At 39.5% G+C, this 23,966-nt stretch overlaps 1 protein-coding gene across 1 annotated transcript in view; it reads right to left on the reverse strand.

Moving 5' to 3' along the window:
* Positions 1-1,638: 1,638 nt before the first annotated feature.
* UBAC2 (UBA domain containing 2) overlaps positions 1,639-23,966 on the reverse strand; it is a gene marked incomplete at both ends in the record, with an annotated part of 97,975 nt that continues 75,647 nt past the window's right edge. Inside the window, 3 exons of the mRNA XM_082006429.1 lie at positions 1,639-1,746; positions 5,190-5,312; positions 20,090-20,335. Of these exons, the coding sequence (XP_081862555.1) occupies positions 1,639-1,746; positions 5,190-5,312; positions 20,090-20,335 (477 nt within the window). The remainder of the gene's footprint in view (positions 1,747-5,189; positions 5,313-20,089; positions 20,336-23,966) is intronic.

Consider the following 23,966-nt stretch of genomic DNA (forward strand, 5'->3'; position numbering starts at 1 on the left):
TTTTCAGTTTTACCACTCAATTAGAAGAAAAAAAAGAAAAAAAAAGAAAGGTATCTTCCTCTCCCTAAATCCTGTCCTGTAATTTCCCAGTATATTTTCCAGGCCAAGTGAGACTGTGCAGGTCTGTACTTTGGTACACACACATTCATTCGGATGTTCAAAACATCCTTCTCTCTCCTGTATTCTTTCACCTTCTCCCCTTTGCACCTGCTATTGCCTTTGCTATGTTTCTGATGACCTGTATCTTATTCTAAACGTATGTATGTATTAAATATGCCTCTGTGTATATAAAGACACATACATACACGCAATGTACAAACAAAAGTACATACAGAAACATACATTAAATGCTTGAGATTTAAATCATGCTTAAATACATGTGTAGGTTGGTTTCACGGAGTCACAGTTTGGAATGCTTGTATTACTTCAGCTTGGTTTTATAGAGATGTTCACCTCCCTCCACCCCACCTCCTGAAACTCCTAAGGTGCTAATACTGAGCACTTCTGAGAGTCAAGCCAAATTTATTTATCAATCTAAACTTCAAACCAATATTGTACTACCTTGGCATTAGCATCCTGTTACCTCCTGTGTTAGCCTGAATCACTCTTAAGGTTAATGCTCCAGTCTGTGATCAACAGTAAGTTGCTTCAGATGGTGAGGATTCAGCAAATGCAGGGGCATCCACATCTCTGACAGTAGAAAACTAGAACTATATATAGAAAAGTTAGCTTTTTATCATTTTCATTTAAGACAGTACATAGCTAGCTCAAGAAATGAAACCAGCACATAGGACACTGAGCATACAGCCATCGTTACAGAAGTCTGTCTGAATTAGACATGAAAGTCATTCGAATCAGTTCAGTTCTGCTAGTATTGTATCCTTCAATTCACCGTTATTGCTTCCAGTGAATATCTTAATGAACTGCATCTGAATAGCTATTCACTCAGTTTGTAAAAATTTAAATTTATGGTGGTCACTTACTATAGCTTGCAATACGCACATGAATTTTCTCTCATCCTATCTGTGTATTATGTGCTGAATGCCAACTTTATTTAAAAAGGAATTTGAGAAATAAAATATTACAGGCATTAATAAAACTTCCTGAAGGATGACATAGTAGTCCCATAACCTTTTAATGAGTTGAAAGTGAAGTAATCTTCAAACCTCTTATTAATGTAATCAAAAATCAAGTACTGTAAAATAACATGTAAGCTAGAGAAATTAGACTGGCAAAGAAAGAAAATATGATTTTTCTTGACAGGTAGATCTAGTTGTTGTGGTTGCTGGAGCTTCTTTTCCTAGTCATTAAGTCTGATAACATGACTAACAAGGATTTACAAGAAGAAAACACCTACTTTATTTTAAAAATAAATTTAGGTGTTATCCAGTAATAAGTAGAAACTAAAGTTACTTTGAAAAGGATAACCAGACTAGAAACCACCAAGTGATCTGAAGGCTTGGGAACAGTTCACGTCATTGGTTAACATCACTTTGAATCACCAGTCACGCAGAGGCCAGTTTTTCTTTGCTGACGCTCTTGTGGGGACGACCTTTCGTGAGTCTGTCCAGCAGGTGGCTTTGATCCTCTTTCAGACGTGTACAAACCCATCAAGTGAAGTTCCTTCACAGAAAACCATCAGTGCTGCAGTAGAAAATTAGTGGCTACATTTAAGTCATTATTTGAAGCCCTCAGAGCTTCTAGAGCATCTCCCCTGGAAAATCCCATTTCCATAAGTCGTGCGACCTGGAAAAGAAATAACATAACACTGCTTTAAAACTGGAGTTCTATTCACACTGTGTGCGCATTAGTCACGTTAACAGTGTCAGAGATCGCTTTTCCACTGATCAGGCTGTTCAAAAGCTTACCTTTCCAGAGAGTAAGCAAGCATGGCTATGCACCGCCACAAAGACGTATCTGGGACAGCAGCGTGCTTGAAACCATTACCACAGAGATGACTGCTTTCTGATACTTTATTCAAAACCAACCGTTTGCTGAAAACGCCACACCTGTATTTTCCTAGCTGGTCCAGTTTTGAAAGAAGAGTAAAACAGAAAGTGTGGCACCGCAAATGAACGCTACAATCTGACCTTGGGGCTTGCTGCTCTTGACAAGAATAGGACCTCAAGAACCCAACTCTTGACCAAAATACGGAATTTTATAGCAAACGTGAAAACTTGTCCAGACATCCTTAGTTCTACTTTCCTTGAAAACACCTACTTCTCCTCAGGGCATTAAGAAACCAAACCCATTCACTCTAGGTGGTTTTAAAAATAAACCTGAAAGTTAGCCCTACAACAGAGACAGAACAACACTTGAATGGGTTCAGTACAGTTCTTGGAAGGATTCTACTTATTCTCAAAACAGCATAAGTCAATGACATTTGATGGAATGACATTTCCCCCTGGAAAAAGGCATATTAAGACAGTGATTTTGGTAATCAATAACCACTTCAACATCCCTTTTTATAGTATCATGTACTCAACATCTGACCTTTTTGCTCTGTGCTAACAGATACTCAAATCACCACATGTAAAAAGCCATGTATGTATAACCAAATTTAATTTATGGTTAAATTCCAATCTAAAGTACATTTAAAATCTACGATACTCAATTAGGTATGTCTGAAAGTCACAGTATAACTCATTGATTTTTATATTTAATCTCCTAGAGAAGGGGGGAGGCTGCACGTAAAATAACTGTGGCCACTGGCAGCAACAAGCATTCCCCATCCTGCTCCAAACGGCCTTGAGACCAGACACCACAGCTCCTGCACCTGGAAGTCCTGGGCTACAGGAGCTATCTGGGAGCCACCTCTGCTCCTCCTCTGCTTGTACAGAGCCTGCAGCAGCAGAACGAAGCCGATCGGGAACGCAGCAGAGGCTGTTTACGTCGCAGGAAGAATCTTCCCAGGGTGCAAGAGCAACATGCACTAGTATCAAAAGTACTTTAAATGCCTTTTAAAAGAAAGGTGCCATTAAAAGCAACCTCCCCTTCCTCCAAGACGCCTCCAGAACTTTCAGTATCTTTAATCTTCTCTGCTTTGACAGCTTACTGAGAAATACACTGCTGCCAAGTATGCCTGGAGGTGGGGGTCCTCATTCTCTAAATCGACTGTTAGAACATGTTTGAAAACAGCTACCTTGGTTGTCCGAACATCAAATACAGTACTGACTATTTTTGTGCCATTCCCCATTCTTCCTCCTTACAAACCAACATCAGTTTCTCACCTTCTTGTAGAGAGAGAAATGAATTGTTACTTTCGACACCTCTGCAACAACAGTGTGTAACTTCAAGCTGGATTTCATAACCCGTAACTTTCTAAAGTTTCCTCTGTCTGATTCTTCATCTAAGATTGTGTTTTTTATGAGAAAAAGGGCAGGCAGTGGAATAAAAGCTAACCACAAAAATACATTTCAGAAGAAACATTTTTACCATAGTTGCCATGAATTCTAACCTTAAGAAGTGGTGGATAGAATTGAAATGTTCCCATTTACAGAAATATCCATCGAGCATCACAGGGAATAGATTGTAATAACAAAAAGCTCTTTTCATCTGAGTATATTTTAACCACAGGAACTGAATCCAGCTCCAGGAAACAGAGAAGTATACCGGTAACGGTAATTTAAGGTGCTGAAAACCCCACAAGAAATGCAGAGATTTTTGTACCAAAAGCATTGCAAATGCTTGCAAATTTTAATCTGAAGAACAGAAGAAAACCTTGCATTTCTGCCATTCTAAGACAACTTGTGCAGTTACTAGTATAGTGCTGAGAAATCAAAGGTGCTTAGATTACTTTTTTCTTTGCAGGGTAACTAGACAGCATTGCAATTGTCAGCAATCAGGTGAGCTCTACAACTTCAGTGTGTGAGAAAATATAAGCATATATTGCTTTCAATAAACCTGGGCCTAAAGGCTTTGGGTAAAAACCCAGCATAAGTCGGACTAATAACTATTTCATTAGTTCCAGCCCAACAATGAAAGTTCCCATAAGCAGAACTTGTCAATAAAACGAATAAACCAACCAACCCAGCAGGGAAATCTTTTGGTACAACCCATACCTGGCACGAAGTAGGCTTTCAGATTGGCCAAAACTAAGTTTCTGGGTTTTGTCTCAGAAGGTGAGAAGGTGTTCTTTGGTGGGTTTCTTTGGTTTTTTGTTTTGTTTCATTTGTTTGGTGGTTGTTTTTTTGTTTGGTTGGCTTTTCTTGGGATTTTTTTTTGCCTTTTGAGAGGTAGCCTAGCAGGTTTGCAGTCAAAACCACCAGTGCAGCTACAGCTTTGAACATAATCTAACATTGAATCAAAACTAGAATTCAGATCAGAGCGAAGATTTCTGTTTGGGACAATCTCATTTTAAGCTGACTAGAAATGACAGCGTGGTGCTAGCAAGTGTTGATCTATCCCCTAAAGAAGGACAAAGGGAAGGAAAAACTCACCCTTGAAACCTCCTCATGTTCAAGGGTAGCAGAGACCTTAGACTATAAAATGGCCACTGCAGCTAACTGCAGACAGACTACAACCTGGAGAACTTGACTGCATGCAATAAATCCTGAATACAGAAAGAAGACTAATATTAAATTCTTAAATTTCCTAGTAAATCATCCTCTCTTCTGAGAATAGAACTGTCAACAAAAGTCTAAAAGTCTAAATCTACACTTGGTAGAAAAGACACAAACTCCTCTGTGGCATTGATATGTGAAATCAGCCAACCCCATTATTGAGGGAAACATCCAAGTTTTGACCAAGTGTGTGTTGCAGTCCACAGCGGGCATAACATTCTTATTTCTAAAAAATTACATGACCAAATTTGAAACTTAAGCTGGAGATCTCAGTGAAGGAAAACCTGCATGTCTACAAGACAAATAATGAAATCTATTTGTCATTCTTTGTTCTCTGAAACATTTATTTTATCAGATTTGAATAGGCCCCATTAGTGAAACTGTCTCATCTTTCAGTACAAAAGACAAACAGTTACACATAAAAGCAGAAACTCCCAAGTTGATCTGTAACTCTGGTTTGGATGGTAATGACAATTTGCTGTCGTTGTATTGCGACCATCCTCTGATATTGTAATTTGTGCTGCTATAGAGAATGTTTAAGAAACTGTGTCAACAGATGGTAAGAAATTTGTAGAGGTAATTCCTAGCCAGTTTCTTAACGGCATTTTAAAACAGAAAATTGTTTACCTGCTCTTCAGAAACCTCGGTAGGTGGAAGTATGTCTTGTTCAGACGGGCGATGATCTTGATAATTTGCATTATGTCTGTGACGTAAAGGAGGAAACAGTCTATTCCAGTTAATCATTCCACCCTGAAACCAGACACTGCTGTCAGTCTTTGCAAAAAGAGCTACAGGTATTTTTAAATAAAAAGACCATCCATCCCACATAACATGAAAGGCAAACGTTTGAGTAAAATATTTTAAACAACAAAAACTGCTGCAGTCTCTTATGAAGTCGAAACTGGGACTGGTTACTGCTTTGCTAGTTATTAGAAGTAATCACTGTAAATTAAGGAAAAGTGCTAACAGAAGGAGGACAGGATGTTTCACATCCATTGTGAAAGGTTTGGTTTACTACAGTGCTAGGTTTCTGAGGCTAAAGGCCCTGCTCTCTTTGCCAATAGGGATTTGCCTGGCAAGAGATGCAACAGCGGGTCCTGCAGGTGACTGCCGCTGGAGTGAACCAGGGAAAAGGGGGTGCAAGAAATAAGTGGGGGGAAAAAGCAAAAATAGATTCTCAGTGCATCAGCAAAACTGCATCAGAAAAGCTCAACCTTCAGGATGCCTGTGATTTCCATGCAAGTGATTACTTTCGTGACACCAATGCAACTGTTACAGACACACCACCGCACCGAACTTCCACATATTAAATAACATTGCAAAATCTGTCCATATTCCAGTGCCAAAACATGTTGTAACTACATATTAATAATAACAAGTAGACAACAGTAACATATGCATGGTGTAAACCACAGAACCGAAACTTTCTTTTAACAACCGAGCTTCAAGTCTTGTAATACTAAGTACAGATACTGAAGTACAAGGGTTATAATTGTCCAGAAATATTCCATCTTCACTTTATTAGCTTAAACAAATATTTTAAAGGGTTTTTCACACCAAAACCACAGGCCCTGCAAGTGGAGAAGAGGAGCAAACTCCAAATCCCTCTTTTCTGTACAATTTGTTAAAATGTCTTTTGCAGTTTGTGTTGCCCTTTTCCTCCTCCCCTGCTCCCTCCGTTACTATGGGGAAGATCCCCCTCCCTTTCTGTGTATATAGGACATGGACTTCCTTCCTCTAGTTGCTCTATTTTAGTTCTATACTGTCATTTCTCAGACGACTTTCCTCTAAAGAGCTTTTTCTTTTCTCTCTCAGCGAGGGCTCTTCCTGCCTTTATGTACCCCTAGAGCATTAAATGCTCCCTGCTCAATCAGACCATCAGCAGCTAAACCTGCTCCTAGATAAAAAAAAAAAAAATTATTTCGTTTTCCTGCCCTTTTCTTTGTTTTCTTCCTTTGTCTCCAGAGCAGACCCAACCAGCCCAGACACCACAGGGGGCAGTGCAATAACACACTCAAAAAAGCATTTGGGGAGTCATGAGATCCGAAATGCTGGCTTGTAAAGTGTTCCAGTCCCTTATGTTCCAGAGCGCGTTTCATCCTGTGAAGATATGCGATAGCTAGGAGTCATCACCGGTTTTCAAGACACAGTTTCCACTGTTAGTGATTTTGAATTTAAAAAAGGACTACGTATCTACATTTCTATTTTGCATACTGTATAAAACGTTTGCTTAAAAGCCAAGAGGTTACTACGCCAGACAGTGTAGCGTAGTAAAAAGGAGAATTGGTTTGTTGTTTAAACCCAGAGAGGGACCTCAGACCTTCTACTGACACCACGGCACTACTCCGTGGTCTTGGAAAATCACATGTCCTGTACTTCCCCATCTATAATTTCCCCTAACTCAGAATTATGTTGAGTTTTAATTCATTAATTTTGAATTTCTGAAAGTTTACTAAGCTCTATAGTTCTGCTAGAACATTGCACTAATGCTGCTTTGCCTGTTCTTATTCTTGTGAAAAGACCTGAGGGAGAGAAAATAATGCTTCCAAGGGTCAATCACGTGAAATTGGTGAATTGAAAAATGCTAACAGGACTATGACACATTTCTTTGTCAGAAGTCATACAGAATAGTGTGTATGAAATACAAAATCTACAATAAATGAATTAATTTAGCAGTATTCCAGTATATCTGAGGATGGAAATAAATGTACCTTTCCAGCTGTGCCTTACTACTGAGCAGCCTGTTCCAGTTTGGTTTTGCATCTTCTCTGTCCTGTGCACTGTCACATAACACTACATAGAGACTTGTCCACCTCCTCACCCTAAATTTACAATGCATTTTAAATTAATGCATACAGAAGTCATTACTTTCAGTAAAAAAACGCAGATTTCTTACTAAGCTAACTATTTAGTTTTGAACATTTACAGCAGATATCTTGATAAAACTATAGATATAGACTGATGTGTTCAAAAGAGTTCCATGTGAAGACTACTAAGCCTTTCCCAGAGATAATAGACTAGACAAATTAGATGAAAACAGTTGTGAAAAGATCCTTTTCAGTCGCTCTCAGAATATTTCAATTACCTTTGAAAACTGTGACAAACATAACCCGTCAGTTCTTAACTAGATTAATGAGGTAAGAATATCCAACATACAACAACAGTAAATATTAAAGGCTGTAACTCTTAATGGTATGTGAACACTGATGTTCAGGATTAATCCCAACACTTCTCACCTGTGTATTACTTTACAAACTACACCAAAACCAGGCACATTATGCTGCTTGATCCTTAACTGAGAGAAAATTGTTTCCCCTCACAGACTTGCCTCTAATTACATGATGGACATGCAGAAAGTCAGGCTCAAAAAAGCAGAGATTCAGGGAACTGCAGCAGGAACTGGGGTCTGTGGCCAACCCCATGTAAACATAAGGAAAAATTAGGAAGTGCAGCTAATGTCTTAGATCCATAGAAAATGGAGATAAAGGCTATTGGTTTCCAGTGTGGATGGTGACTGTGTAAAGACTTTCAGACAACCTTAACTATCACAGCAGAAATACATGAAGATCTGTGAATTTTAATTTGACCCAAAGCAAAACAGCAAAAAACGTCTTAAATTAAGTATCACAAATGCCAGTTAAAAAATGCGCAGAAGGAGATTTCCAGACCAATACTCCGCCTTGCCTCATAGAAATTATTTTGCAGACCTCCCCTTCATAATTTTGTGATGATTTCTGTATTACAGTGTTTTTTGACTGTGCTAACAGTCTTTGTTTTCTCACTCTGCAGACTTTTCCACTCTGCAAGGACAGGAAGATTTCACATGAAGACATCCAATCTGATGAATTTATTTAGGCGATGCTTCTAAATCATCTGAGAGCCCCTACTGGGGAATCGGCAAACAATATCTATGCATTTCACAATATACTTGAACCCTGGCACCAGCACCCAACAGCACAGATGAGCTCACACCCATCTCCTTACCCTCCACAGGAGTCTTGTCTCAGATAATAGAGTTCTCTGGAGTGGTCCACAAGAGGGGCAAAAAAGGAGCTAATAATTAAGCAATGAAGATGATCAAGGGTCCAGTACGTAAGCTCCTTTCCTGAGCAGCGCCTTCAGTGACAAGTGTCTGCCAGTCTAATCCATTTAATGAAATCCAGGCGGTTCTTCTGTGATGCCAGTTTGTCGGTTTGTTATAAAAAGAATTAAATTTAATACTAAATTGGTTTGGGAGTTGCGACTTAGCATGACTCAGGACTAGGTAAGGAGGATGCATTAAACCTCTTGCATCCAGAGCCAGTTTCCACAACTGACAGACTCAATCTTGCACCGAGATTATCTCAAGCGACATTTTTCTTTGCCCTGAATCTTACGGGTTGGGGAGCGGCAAGTGCAGGTGCCGCTCCAAGAGGAAAGGCAAGCTGAGAGCCAAGGGTGTCGACAAGGTAAGCAGGAAGCTGTGGCCTCACTGAAATGTGCTGTATTCCCACAGAATCCAAGTGAGGAGAGCAAAGCAGGTCCACTCATAGTAACCATGGTCAGCCAAAAGTCCAGATCACCATGCAGGTGTAAGATCAAGCCCCTAAAAGTCAAGTCAGTGGGTCAGGAGCAGGGAGGGAGATACACTGGTTGGCACACGCGTATCCACAAAGGACCTGGTATCCACAAGGACCAAGGGCAAGGACCTGAACCTAACGGCAACTCCCAGTCACAGTGTGTGAGGCCACAACAGAGCTTCTCACAAGGTATTTCTGACAACAGCTCTTTCTCACATGAGTCTGCTCTAAGGCTGAAGAGCTGTACTGTACCAGAGCTGGCCCTCAGCCAGGTAGCCAAACACCTAGAGAGCCTGTAGGTGCACTCGGGGACAGGACATAAACCAATGCCTTCCCCCATTCTACTCTGGACAGTAGCCGCTTGTCACACTATCTACGCAAAGGTAAGATTTCTTGTTCATGTCTGCTTCTTTAGCCCAATTTTTCCGTGTCCAGTTGTGTGAACGCTGCAAGATTTACTATAGCAAAAGGATTTTTTTTTTTTTCATATTTAATACTCCATTGGTTGGTTTGTGCTGCAGGATGAAAGGCTCAAGGAAGCCGCCTTTGCTTATGGCATGAAAACAGCACCAAGCTCACTGTAGTCAAGAGACAGAAGGTTCCCACCAAATTGCATGCAGTGGTCCCAGTCTCTGCAGTGGGATGCTACTAAGAACTTCTAGTCTCTATTGCCGGCTGGTTTTCATGGCATTAATCAGAAATTCTGTTTTGGAAGACCTGACTGCTGCACTACTAGAGAGAAATAAGCACTGAAAAACACAGTCTACAGACTATCATAAAAATACTTTATACAAATCGGTGACTGGGCCCTTACTTCTATCTGCAACATAGTCTTTCACATGTCATGAGGAAAAACACTTGACAAAAAGACTGCTTCATTAATTATTTGATTAGAAAGGTGACGGCCACACCTATGAAAGGCCTCTAAGCCTTTCCCTCTCCCTTACTCCTAGGCTGCAATTTTTTAACTAAAGAAAAATTCAGTTTCCTTTGGTTTAGCAGTGCAAAGGCTGGGTGAACTGGTTGATTGTAAATTCTTTGTTACTGCCTGATAGGAGACAGACATACCAAGGAGACCATTGTATTGGTCTCTGATAAATCACTACTAGAAGTGGGTTAGGAGAACACTGGTGATGTTGGAACTTCTGTTACAGGAAGACAATAAATCAGTCACAAGTTTAGATGACTAAAGATTGATATGGAAGAACAGATTGGATAAGGGAATGGGAAAATAGCAGCTCTTCACTGCAGAAAAGGTTGTAAGGAAATGCCATATTGATGACTTATTCGTGGATAGCTGCCAGGGCTTTACATACTGAAGTTGTGCCTTATGAGGTCACATCCTTGATGTCTTCTTTTGTTTTGGGTTGGTTTTTTTTTTGAATGGTGTCTGGGACAATACTGTTTACAAGGAAAGAAGTATCCTCCTTTCCTACAGAATACAGAAGAGATATCTAGAGCTAGCAAATGTCTCTGATTGTACAGCCCGCTAAAACCCCAGTTATGCCATTTCTTTTCACGTAATCTCCTTCCTCTCTTTCTGAAAAGCATCTCTACCTGTTTCCCATATACATACCTGCCATGGCATGTTGTGTAAAAGCACTTCTTAACCAAAGCTTGACTATTAAAAATGTTGTAGTATGGACAATTAATAAATACCCAGTTAAGTAGCTGTCGCATCTGCACATATTTTAATTAGATTAATTTCAAAAGGAATGAAAGAAAATCCTTTATAAACGTCCTCTTGAAAGTGATGTATGTGGTTTAGATATTTTGATAATGGTTATCTCATGTATATCGTTAATGCCAACACGCCATCTGTTTGCACAAACAGGAAGCACCTCCTGATATCTGTCCTGTTCACCTTTTCTTAACATAACAACCACAGAGAAAGAAAAAAAAAGGAAATTGCTTTGCATTTCATCTTTTAAAGTAACATTTTTAAAGTTTGCTACTCTGCATACGAGCTATTACTTGGTGCAGACATAAGTATTGTCTTACTTCTTTCATATAAAGCTTCATTTTTAAAAATGTACTGAAACCAAGAAACACTTGTTTGCTTTTCAGACATAATTTTTTCTACAAATTATTGACTCCAAAGTACACATACTGATGATATAAACAAAGAAAAAGCATAGCCATGAATGACACAATGATACTTGCTGTCCTGAACACTGCATAAGATCAATGGCAATGATGAAAATTACAGTAGACTTATTCAAATGTCTAGCCTGCTTCTTTCTGTGAGGACAAAACTCTTCTGGTTTTTTGGTTGGGGTTTTTTTTGTGTGGGGGTGGGGGTTTTTTTTTACTTTAATAATGGTCTTCTTTTGAAAGGGGGTAGAAAGGTAATGGTATTAGTGTTCCGAACATCGTTCTAAATGATTGAAAGAATTTTTCACCAAGGAAAGCACTCCAACAATTTCTAATGATATTCAAATTTCCTCTGGAAATTTATCTTACAGACAAGTCTCTTCAGCCAAGAGGCTCTGTCTCCAACTTTTAGTTGCTGCATCCTGAACTTTGATGCCTGCATTGTCCCAGAGTTCAGAAAGTGTCACAGAAGTTCAGAAATCCACATGTGGTCTTTTCTGAAGCCTGATCAGCTATTTCCTTTGAAATCTAGGAGGAACACTTTATCTGGCCTCTGAAGCTGCGTGACAGACAATGGAAGGGGTTTCAGCACGGGCATGATGCCTTCATAGCAGCAGAAGCCAGAAATGCCAATGGGCAGCACATCTGCTCCTTGGAGGCACGGCTGCTTCTGTGACTGCATTCAAGGAAGTTGCAGAGAGGTTTGAACGCTTCCTCGCGTCCTCCTGCGTGCCCAGGCACTCGGCCTTGTAGACCACTGCTTGTCACGCACGACAGGAAGGGGTGTTATTTGGCTCAGACACATGACTGGCTGGCAGTAAGTGAAGAGCTGTGTAGGTGCTCCCAAAAACTGGCAGTTAGCTCAGAAGACTGAAAGAGTCAGAATACTCTGCGCTTAACCTGTTACAGCAAGGGTAAATACCTACTCTGTACCAAACTGTGCATCACAGTAACATTCACTTTTCAGTACTGCCATGATGCAGTAATTCAGCCAGAAAGCGATGGATCACTATGCCAAGAAGAAAGAAGATATTTCCTATCAAGCAGAAGTTTAAAGATGCCTTTTTGAGAACTGATTCATTCATCTAACGTAAGGGGAGTATGGATCAGGATTCTCAGGCTTTGTTTGCACTAATAAATGGGGATTTGGATCTTCCCTAGACAGTAGGGGCAGGTCTTCAATCACCTTTTCAAAGCACTTCCTTTTCCAAACTTCACGGCTTCGCTCTTGCTCTTCATCCAAACTGGGCTCTTCCTGGTGCTGTGACGTGACAGATACGGTCATGGCTACATCAGTTGAAAACATGCATCAATGTCAAGCTATTGGCAGTGGGGCTTATCACTCTTTCCCCACAGAAATCTCAGGTATAAATTAAAAAGTAAGTTCCCATTATTAAAAATGAATCTTTCTAAGTGAGTGCCTTCTGAGAGGTAAAGCTGTTGGTTGTAATCACCACCTGAATTTTAAAGGAATGACATGATTTGGATCTGTTTTTATGTTGGGAATTCAATACTTGCTGAGTGAGATAATGCGGGGCGGGGGGGGAGGCGAGCAGAGTTCCAGTGTGTCAAATGCTGAAGGCACGTCCACCAGCACGAACACGGAGTCTGTACTTCAGGAAACAATCAGTTAGCTCCATTTTAGACATTTTATACAAAACAGAGACAGTTCTAACCCTTACTACATGGCTCTTTGGATGTTGACTGGTGACAGTGGACTGTTATTAAAGTGTGATGATTAGACAGATAATCCTTCATTCACCTGCTGTGCACAAACCTTTTCAAAGACGAGTAAGTAGAGGCCGAAGCAAACGTGAGAAACCAGAGTTCCAAAATTGTTTTGATATGGCAAACCGAGATAATAAACAACTGGGCACAAAGAAAACTCAAACCCAAATTCTCCAACATACTAGCATGAACATACCTGAATATATAAAGGGTTAGTCTATGATGACATAGGGGGAAAAAAAAAGCAGATTAGCATCCCATTTTTGGATTTAAAGGTTCAAGCTCTGTCTTACATTGCACATAGGAGGAACTTCCATTTGTTGACATGCTAAAGTCAACATACAAGGTGTCAGTTGCAACTCTGGCAAAACTTTTGTATCTATTGTGCCCCTTAAGGTAGTGGATTAAGGAACAATCAGTGAAACGGGCCTGCAAGTTGTTAAGTGCTAGTATCAGAATTCTAATCAGAAAACCTGAGTACTAAGATGGACCACTTACTATCTGAATTACACACTTCTTGGTTACTACACGCTACGGAAGATGACACTGGGAAGAAGAAATGGCCTTCCATCAAGATTCTTTCAGTGCAGACTGGAAGGATAGCAGAACAAGCCCTAGAATGCAGTAACTGACCAGCCCTCAATGCCTTATTTGCCCCATGTTCGAAGCTAGAAAGGGACAGGTACAGCTAAAAAGAAACTTGCCTTCTGTAAACAGGAACTGATCAGACAACAGAGAATTAAATACTCTGGAAATGCTTGGGGAGATTTGTAGGCCAGGAGCTTTTTTATGGGCAACTGCCTCAAGTTAAATTGTCAGAGGAAGAAAATATAGAACAATCACATAGGAGAATAAACCATAGTCTATTTCTCAAAAAATTCTTTGCTTTGAAATAAAATAGTATTTTGCTTTAGGAAGTTGTCCAACCACTGTATCAACCACTGGTCCTCTAGGGAAATTGATTACAAATATCAAATCAAATTCAAAGGCTACAGCTCAAAAGCCCAGTCAGACAGAAAGAGCATTTCCTAATTCCAGTCCAAGAAAAAAATGATAGTTCAATGTGTGCATGGGGTGCTACCAAGGAGTAGGAGTCAGAGACAGTTAGCCTTGTGATTGTGACAACTGGCTGTTCATGAGACACATTCAGTTTATTCTAGTTGTACTACTAGTGTCTGTCACCTTGTGGAATTGCCAATTTCCATGAAAAAGACAGAAAAATAAAGTGGTAGTCTGTGGAGTCATAAACTGTTTGTTACCTGGATCAGCACCCTGGAAATTCAACATTTTTTATTTCATACCTAGGATCCATGAAAAAAGTTATCAGAAAAAGAAAACAGAAATATCTAAATAGCAGTGGGTTATCAACTGCTGCAAATCTGTTATTGAAATGAAACAGTAAAACCCCAAAGATTTCACACATGCCAACACCAGTAGTCTATGCAGTTTTGATACTCAGCAACCTCTAACAGTAAAGCTCCCCTTTTGAAACAAAAACTGGCCTATTCTCAACACAAAGAAAGCTTTATTAAACAATTACAGAGAATAAGCAAGATTTTAAAATGCCAGAAGAGTGCCAAAAAGCAAAGGATGAATTAAAGACTCACTGAGGTCTGAAGGAAAAGATACTGTTTTCTCTACAAAAATGGAAGCTGTCTGTGATTTCAAAAGAATGCTTGGGGTGTGAACAGACATTGTATATCAACATGCAGAGGAAAGGAAAAATGAAGGAATACTGAGTCTAAATTTAGACACAATTATTATTGCTGCAGCATCCATGCTTTATTCATGGGCTGAAATAAACTCATAAATCACTTACTAGTTGACATCATATTTTTAAAGAATTCTGTTAAGTCTTGTACTCAACATATCTCAAGAGTCTGAGTTCAAATAACTTTTTTATCTTGTTGGTATCCTACGTTTAGTTGTCTTGGAAGTTTATAGCAAAGCGGCTAAAGGCCATTTCTATTCAATTACATCACAAAATCCCAAAGTAGTCTTAGGTAACACAGACTAGTTGGAATGGACACCTAATTAGAGAAAAAGACTTTGAGTAACACTTGGCTAAAAACCTCACCCATTTATTCAGGTAACGCAGTCTGGTAGATTCCTTCCTGACAATAATATGTACATCTGTGGAACAATATGAACAAGCTGCTTCCATCCAAAGTCCTGGCTGTGAGAGCAGGAGTTTATATGGACCTGGCAATCCACAAAAGTTGCAGAAGGTCTTCAGGGTTCAAAATGTCTGTTTGAAGGACTTGTTGTTGGTACTCAAACTCCTGAAGTTATTAAAGAAGATTTCACCAGAGTGGCTAGTGGGAGAGCAACAGAATACACTCAGGTCTGGTTCTTACACTTCTTTGAACAGGCAGGAAAGTACTGTCTGAGAGTACATTCACTGAGGGATTTTCTTTTACAATCATAGATGAGGATAACATTCCTGAGGAGGAATTCTTGTGCCAGGGAAGTCTTCATTAATCTATTTTTTCCCCGAGGTCAGGAGTTTACCACTTAGACATAACCAGAGGGTAAATCAGCAATCTAGCCTCACAGTCCTCAGTTGACAAAATGTGGAACTTGCACATTTCTCAGGATATGAGACTCCCCATAACAATAAAGACACTCAGTGTGCCTACCCATAGAGCATCTCTCCAGTGTCCCAGGAGAAAGACATTTAATGAATGAACAATTAGTGGAAGTCACATTGTTATAGAAGTCGTCTGGTCTTTGCAAACAGAAGAATCTCATATAGAGATGCCGTGTGACGTGAATCAAAGGAGAGTCAGGCCTCACTGAAAAGTAATGGAAGTTGGAATAGAAGAATAAAAAAGACCGGAGGGAAAAGACAAAATGAGCTTCAAGTGGAAGATGGGGCAGAAAAGAGGTAATGAAGTGAAGATTTTCATGTATGGCCGTAGGCTCACACAGTCTGGAGCAACCTGGTGAAGCTCTTTTCTGAGCCAAGAAACTTAAGAGAAACCAAGAAGCAGGCAATACAGTGTCTTTAACATGCTCAGCACCAATGAAGGAACAAATGGTCTGTGGATATACATAGAATTTTTTAAAGATGAAAGAACTGGGGTTCATACACCGCCCCCCAGAATGGGCACAGGGATGAACACTCAAAGAATTAGTATTATAGTTGCCAACAGAAGGCGCTGACCACGTTTTCTGCAACTTTCCACCACCTTCCACATATCCACCTTCAGTGACAACAGTGCTGTCAGCAATACCTAGGCACAGACACCTCCCTTACCTATTTGCAATTTGGTTATCTGCCAGCCTCCCTCCCAGTTTCTCAATAGGAAGTGAAAGTTGACTCCCTGCTACCACACTGGTGCACAGATGCAACAGTTGCTTCCCTTTTCCCACCAGGGCCTTCATCTGGCTTACAGAAAAATAAACTTTCCAAAATGCTGGGAAATGAAAGAGATCAAGAAATTGAAAAGTTCAGAGAGGAAGACCAAAATGTTCATCAAAATTACAGTATCGAAAGGATAAAATAGTGCCCAAAGACTTCAACTACATCTTATCTGAACGAGAGAAAGGCAAGAGGCATTTATTCCTAAAATACTATGAGTTTCAGGATGCATCAGCAAATGCTTGCTGGTGGTGAGACACGACATGAGAGAACTACCCCCAAAGCAAAGAAGGATTTTGTACAGGAGCAAACACAAAGTATGGGAAACAATGGAGATGAAGGGGAAGAGATGATGATAACGTGGGAGGAAAATGCCATAGTGGGGAATGAAAATGTTGAAGTGATATGAAGGGGAAAAAAGAGATCAGATTAATGGGGGGGGAAAAAAAAAAGGATAAATTATTTAAATTAGAAAAGAGGACAGACAAAAGAGTGGGAAAGAAAAGAACTAAGAAATTAAAGTTTCAAAAGCAGTAACAAAATAGCAAGCTGGTATTTTTTGAGGGAATGAATACATACAGCACACATTTTGTCCTACGGCCTCAAAAGATGCATGGAGGTGTTGCTCAGTAATTCTCCATTTGTGACAAGTTCATAATTTTTCAGGATTATCCGTGGAAGAAAAAAAAAGAACAGAAAGTTTCCAATATGCACACTACCATCTGTTTAAGGGCTGTATCCACAGCAACTAGAAACCAAGACAAAAATCAGTCACCATGTAACCACACTCCCCTGAGAAACTAGCAACGTAAGGTAATTTTTTCAGTTTCTAACAACATATTCAGACACAGTACCACTGAACATTTAAGGACTAAAATGAGGTACATCAAGTAATGAAGGTGGTGGTTTATGTTCGAATTCTACCACACACTCAACCTACTCCTCAAAGTTATGGGTGTCTGACAACCCAGCACTCACATGCACAGCTCCGTGCTTCAGGCTCCTCCAGACCAGAACACTTCAGCTAGAGAAAGACTGGGAAAGTAGAGCTAAGAGTAGCCAGCAAATAAATTCTGGGGTGGTGTGGTGGTTTGTTGTTGTTGTTGGGGTTTTTTGGTTGTGTGTTTTTTTTTTTGTTGAAAGCATGCAAAGTTAATTGTGCTTTGGATAAAAGAGCTCAGTGAACAGCAGGGGAAAAAAGGGATAAAATTATTTACATTCCAGTATCTTGGAGGTACAGTAAAAACAGCTTATGAGAAACCTTTTTTCCCCAGTTACTTTCCCTGCTTTTTTTTTTTTTTTTTAAACTTTTACTCTTTTCGTGTTGGCTTGCCTAACTTGTCAGGCTTACATTCTTCAGAATTTCTTGCAAAGAGTTGAAGAATAAGCTTACAACAGAAAGTGCCGATTTAAGAAAGGGGCCTCCTTACAGCCAGAACAGAGTTTGCCACATTGTGTGGACAATTGAGCACAGTTAAAACTACCTATGATGTTCTTGTGTTCTCCTGGCATATGCTACCGATATGCAGGGAAACTGCATTGTTTCTTTTATCAAACGATGAACTGAAGAGTAAAGGAGTAGGAGGAATGTGCACAGAACTTTCTCAAGGGGCAACTAAACACAATTGTTGCACTATGGCATACAGAGGAAAGTTAAAGTTCATTTCCCTCACAAAACAAAAGGAAAGCAGGAGAGACAATATTAATTTGTCTCACCTATGGCACATTACCTGTGGACAGCATATTGGGACTCCAGAAATCTGCACAACATTCTCCTAGAATATAATTCAGAGTCATATTTGATGACTGATATATACTTCACAGCTTTTATTATTTTCAGTTTCACAGAAAAAAACCCTCCCTAAGAAACTGAACTGCATTCTTTACCAGCTTCACTCCCACAGGTACAATTATCATCTGAATTCCATCTGTAACATGATCTGCTCAATTCCACTGCCTTCAAATTATGCCTTTCCAAGCCTCTTAAAGGCAAAAGAATTGCTAAAGTACAACAACCCAGAAAACTGTTTTCAATGTTTAAAATATTGAGATTGAAATTAGTCTGCTTTTCATTTTTACCCCTATACCTCAACATTTGTGAATGATGCTTTTCATTATTTAGTCGATGGCCATTAAAAACAGGCTGGACAAAAGCTTTAATGACACATCTTTTCTGAAAAGCCTCCCCGAAACGTTCACACATTGATCCCATTGCCTCCTGATCACTGGTTTCACAGATTAGCACTATCAGTTAACTAAATGCTACGCTCACGTTAAAGGCCAAACATGAAGGTAACTTGAAAGAGTTTCAGCAACTTGTAAAGGGAAGCATCTCACTGCTGTTCAAACAATGTTCATTTATTTTACTTAAACCCCTCCACCTTTTTAAAGAACTCTATTTGAAGTCAAACATGAAAAGATGTTTTTCCACTTTCATTGTTCATAGCCTAAGGAAAGGAAAAGATGAGATGAAAATGTTATCAACTCTCCTTTTATCATTTACCATTCTGAGCTTATTTACCACTTTTTGCGATTAAAAATGTATTATAAAGACTGTCCTTCTTAACTGGTAATGGCTTCTTCCTCCTATCTGAAGAAACTTGGCTGCACCCTTCACAGCAACTTGTAGCCCACCAGACACTTTCAATTCATTTTCTATTACAACGGCAACATTCAAGAATTGAGTAATTTCTAGTTCAGCTCTCATGTTAAAACTGATTAACGTTCTAATGGGAATAGAGAAAAGGAGATTAGAATCTTCCACCTGAGGAACAACATCAGAAATGGAAATGTTAAGAAATCAAGGAAAACAGAATTATGTTATCAGGGAATGGAAATAAAGATTCATACTCCAGCTGCTAGCCAAAGCTTTATGCCATCACACCTCTGATTCTGGCAACATATTAACGGTAACATAGCTATACCTACTTGCACTACACTACCTCAAACATAACGAGAACTTGTGTATCAGTACAGAGCTGTGTTTCAGGCGGGAAACTCAGCAAGGACTTCAAATTGCTAGGCTGTAATTAAATTATGAGCAATACATATTCACATAGAGCAATGCAAGGCCTATGTTTTCTGCTAGGTTGGATAGAGTAGTAACACATCTAAGATACTAGAAAAAGTGACTTGAGACACCATGTGCTTTGTTTGACTGCCCTACAATGCAAGTATGTGAACATCTTAATTTGCTGGTTTGACTAAACCAGACAAAATAAAAAAGCTCTGCTCTTCTCTAAGGAAATAAGAGCACTTAAACACAGCAAACAGAAAACCCCCGTGGTTGACCTCTGTAAGAAAGTTAGAGAATTTAATTTCTGCACTTTCTTAAAAGAAACAAGTTTTATTCAAAGTACACCGCAAACAAAGGAGTTATGTAGACAATTTTCAACCTCTCTGAAAAGGATGCTAGCAATACAAATACTCCGAAGAGTCAGAAGCATTTTGACTTACTAACTTTCCACAATGGCTCTTACTAAAGACCACTGAGAGGAAATCACTTTACCTTTCAGCCTCATTTTTGGTGAAAGAATGCCAGAAGTACTGATATCCTTACAGGATTGTCTGACATTCTGCTTACATTTGGTGAAGCAATCTTAACATACAAAGCTGTATAAAACACTTAAATGGCTATTAGCAGTATCACAGTGTATGAAAGTGATGGAGAAGAATAAAGAAATACACTTATTTTTAAGAAACACGAATCACAAAAGATATAGGAATCAAAAATGTATTTTTCCCATAACTTAATATAATCCTTACAGAACGTGTATCAATACCTGCTGCTGCCTTTGCCGCCTCATTTGGGCAACCTGAGACATCATGATTTGACGATCCAGTAACTCCATTCTCTGCTGCCTCTGGATGTCAACTGTTGCTCCCATTCCCACTCGAACTTCATTCGTTGGTTCCGCAGATGAGAAGATTGGTTCAAGAGTCCAAGAAAATATCTTTGCTACCCAGCTGGGCACACAAAGAATTCTATGAACTTTTAATATACTGCTATTGTAGCAAATCCCAGAAACCTAAAAACAAAAATGAAATGTTAAAAAAAACAAAAATGAAATGTTAAAAAAACCCCACAACGCAAAAAACTTACATACACCAAATTTACTTTGTATTAGGCTGCAGATAGCAGTTGGTCTTTCTGTTTTTTAAAGCACTTTTTATTGTATTTACCCAGAGTTCTCAGTCAAGAATCAGAGAAAGAATAGGGGATTTCTTTACCTCCAACTTCCCCGTAACTACAGACTATTCTTTAAATCTGTGTACTGCATTGGCTGTGACTCAGAAAGCTGCTTGGGTTTTTTGTTTGTTTCAGAATTTGAACGCAAGCCAAGCGACCATTTCTCAAACAGGTCAAAATTAAAGCAAAATTTTAATTTTTAGTAGAGGAACTGCATGCTGATCTGAGAAGTTTAAGGCTACCCTCAATGCTGAAGCATTGTAAACACTCCCTAAAAAACCCCAACCCTTCAGACTTTTGTCGTTGTCGTCCCTGTCCCCCCGCACCAAGTCTCTTCTTCTGGTAAAAACAAAGGCAAAACAGCTGATTTGAAGTTAAATCTAAGTGTATGCACAGACTTATTCCACAAGGATTCCATCTGCTTTCTATGATTAAAAAAAAAAGGTTCAAAACCCAATTCATCAAAAACTGCGATACTGAAAAAGCCAAACTTTGTGACACTCTTCTCCCACCTATAAGAAAAAACCCCATTCCCTGCATTCACACTTGTGCTTGCCTTGTGGCTTGATTTCATTTCAGATTCAGGAGGAGTGACTGAATTCCATGTGTCCCATAAATGATCTACATTCATCACTCAAACATCATTTTAAATCCCATTACAAAGCTCTAGCACTTGAACCCAAAGTGGTCCAGCAGGAAGGCCAAAGTTCTTGCACAAGCTCTGCATTCTGCTTTATGCCACATTTCAGTATTGGTGACTATTTATTGTCTGTTATGCCACAAGAATTATGCTATGACAACAGCGTGAAATGAACAGGAAGAGATATGAGCCCCAAAAAATCCATAAATATATTCAAACAATGCAATGATGCTAGAAGCAATGTAGAAACTTGACATTTGGGCTATTTATTTGGGATACTTTTTTTATCTCAGTGACCTTTGTATAAACATACCAAATGCATTGCTGCGTATACAAAGGGAAATGGCATAGAAAAATGCAACATTGTTTGGGAGGGGGATATTTTTCAGATTATTTACAAGGTTATTGTTAATTATCTAATTAAGACTAATCTAATCGAAGACTTTCAGCAAAAATACATTCTGCTTTGGAACACACTGATTTTCATCTTATTCTACTTCCATTTTATGACTGCTCTCAGGGTTGGATGTAACACTAAACACACGATACCATTCTAAAATGAGAAAGAACAGTTTTAAACTACACTTAACCCTTTCAATCTTTTCGTGCTATGAGGAAGGAGGCAAATGGGATGGGATAAGATGAAGGTCATAATCTCTGGCATCATAGTGAAGGTTGCCTTTAACAAAAATTTTACGTATTCAAAGAAAGGTCCTGACCCGACTCTAGGAATGACAGGGCACTGGAACTGAAGCTTCTTCATGACCTCAGCTTTAGTGAAACTGTTTCAGATGACTGTAAGCCCACGACCAAAACTTGTGCACATCAACTGGAAACTGAGAACTATAATCACCAAAGAATGAGTGCAGGAAAATTCATATCACTTCTGCTTCATCTGCTTTTGGTATGTAGCACTTGAGGCATCTACCTAGCAAGAAGGTCGCTCAGAAGCTAACCACCTGGTCCCAAGAAAGTTATGTAGATACACTCCCCACTCAAGAAAACCTAGATTGGAGGGCTACCAGGAAGGTCACTTTTTTGTTAGCAAGAATTACTGAACCAGGTTGCAAATATTACATATACATTTAATCTGATGATTTCTTAGATGCAAAATGCACAAGCAGCACCTACAAGTGCAAGCACAAGGACCTACAAATTATCTTCCTTCCTCGCCTTCCTGTATTGTTAGGCTACAGAGCCAGGCACCCTCTTTGATCCCAGGGATTTTGCGTTCCTGGTTGCACAGGTGTAAAGCAGTCAAGGAAAGAGCACTCCAGCTCAAAATACTTTGTCCACCAGCGTTCCCTCACTTCTTCTAAATGTCCCTCCCACCTACTGATCTCTGCACACTCTTATGACCTACAGTCTTTTGTTAAGGTCTAATGTTTTCAGGGCATCCTAAACCTTGAACAGGTTCAAGAAGTCACAAGAACAAAACAAAGCAAGTGGTGATAGGAAAATCTACACCTCTCTGAATGTATGACAAATCTTGACACGTGTCTTAACACATTAACCACAAACAGAGTCATTCTCTTATCAACTCATGACAGAAAATACAGCAAAGAGATAGCAGCAGCGTGTTTTTAGTGTCAGTACTTCGGGTCTTGTTTGCCTCAGAAGGGAAAGTGTACTGCAAACACCAACTAGTAATGCATCAGTAAAAGCATTCTCATTTTTCTATGTAAAGACAGCTAGTCATAGAATCATTGTAGCTCATCTTTGAATCAGAGGATCATTAAGGTTGGAAAAGACCCTTAAGATCATCAATTCCAACCATTAACCTAACACTACTACCAAGTCTACCACTAAACCATGTCCCTAAGTGCCACATCTACACGTCTTTTAAATACCTCCAGGGATGGTGACTCAACCACTTCCCTGGGCAGCCTGTTCTAGTGCTTGACAACCCTTTTCGTGAAGACAGTTTTCCTAATATCCAATCTAAACCTCGCCTGGTGCAACTTGAGGCCCTTTCCTCTTGTCCTCTCTCTCCTTACTTGGTAAAAGAGACTGACACCCACCTCATTACAGCTTCCTTTCAGGTAATTGTAGAGTCATTTCAGACAGAAGATAAAGGCTTTATAAGGCTAAAAGTTTATGGACACTGCTAAAATGGAGAATGGCACTTCGCACTGTGTATGAGACTCAAACACGTGACTCCCACCTGCCTTCCTAGCTTTACTGAGCTCACTGGAGTAGCATGCCCGGTCTATAGCCAATGCACCCGTTGCAGTGGGCTGTCTTCTCTCTCCTTGCTGCTCTTCAATAGCAGACTAGTGTCTTGCCCCCTCCTTGTCCTGCCTTAGATAGAAACTCACTGCATAACCCAAACATGTGGACTTCTGTGCTCACAGAGCAGGAAGCTGAGAAGACTCACAATATTAAGTTCATAGTAAAATCTAAAATAAAAAACACCTGGTGAAAGAACAAGACAAAACTGTGTGGGGCTAGCAGAAGATAAGTGTATATTCTATATATAGTTGCCAAGAAACTTACTGTGGCCCAGTAATTGTTCAGAGCAATCGTGTCAGACTGCAGTTCTTCACAAAGATAAGCAGATGGAAGGACAGACTCAGCGGTGAAGAGCACTAAGGGTACACTGGCATTCCACCTTGCTACCTCCACATCTGTTGGGATCTCAGTGCCACCCTCCTTCCTCTCTCCCTTGATTTACTACTCCAATTATAAAACTATTAGATGAAATTATAAGAAACTTTAAATGGTGTGCTCAGTTTTAACAAATTTTCAAGAAGTTTCATCTAGTAAGGAAGAGATACCTATTTGCATATTTCCAATAAAGCATGGAGACATTTATAGTTAAAATAGGTCT

This window comes from Phaethon aethereus (genome assembly GCF_964289735.1).
Source record: "Phaethon aethereus genome assembly, chromosome: 1".
NCBI lineage: Eukaryota > Metazoa > Chordata > Aves > Phaethontiformes > Phaethontidae > Phaethon > Phaethon aethereus.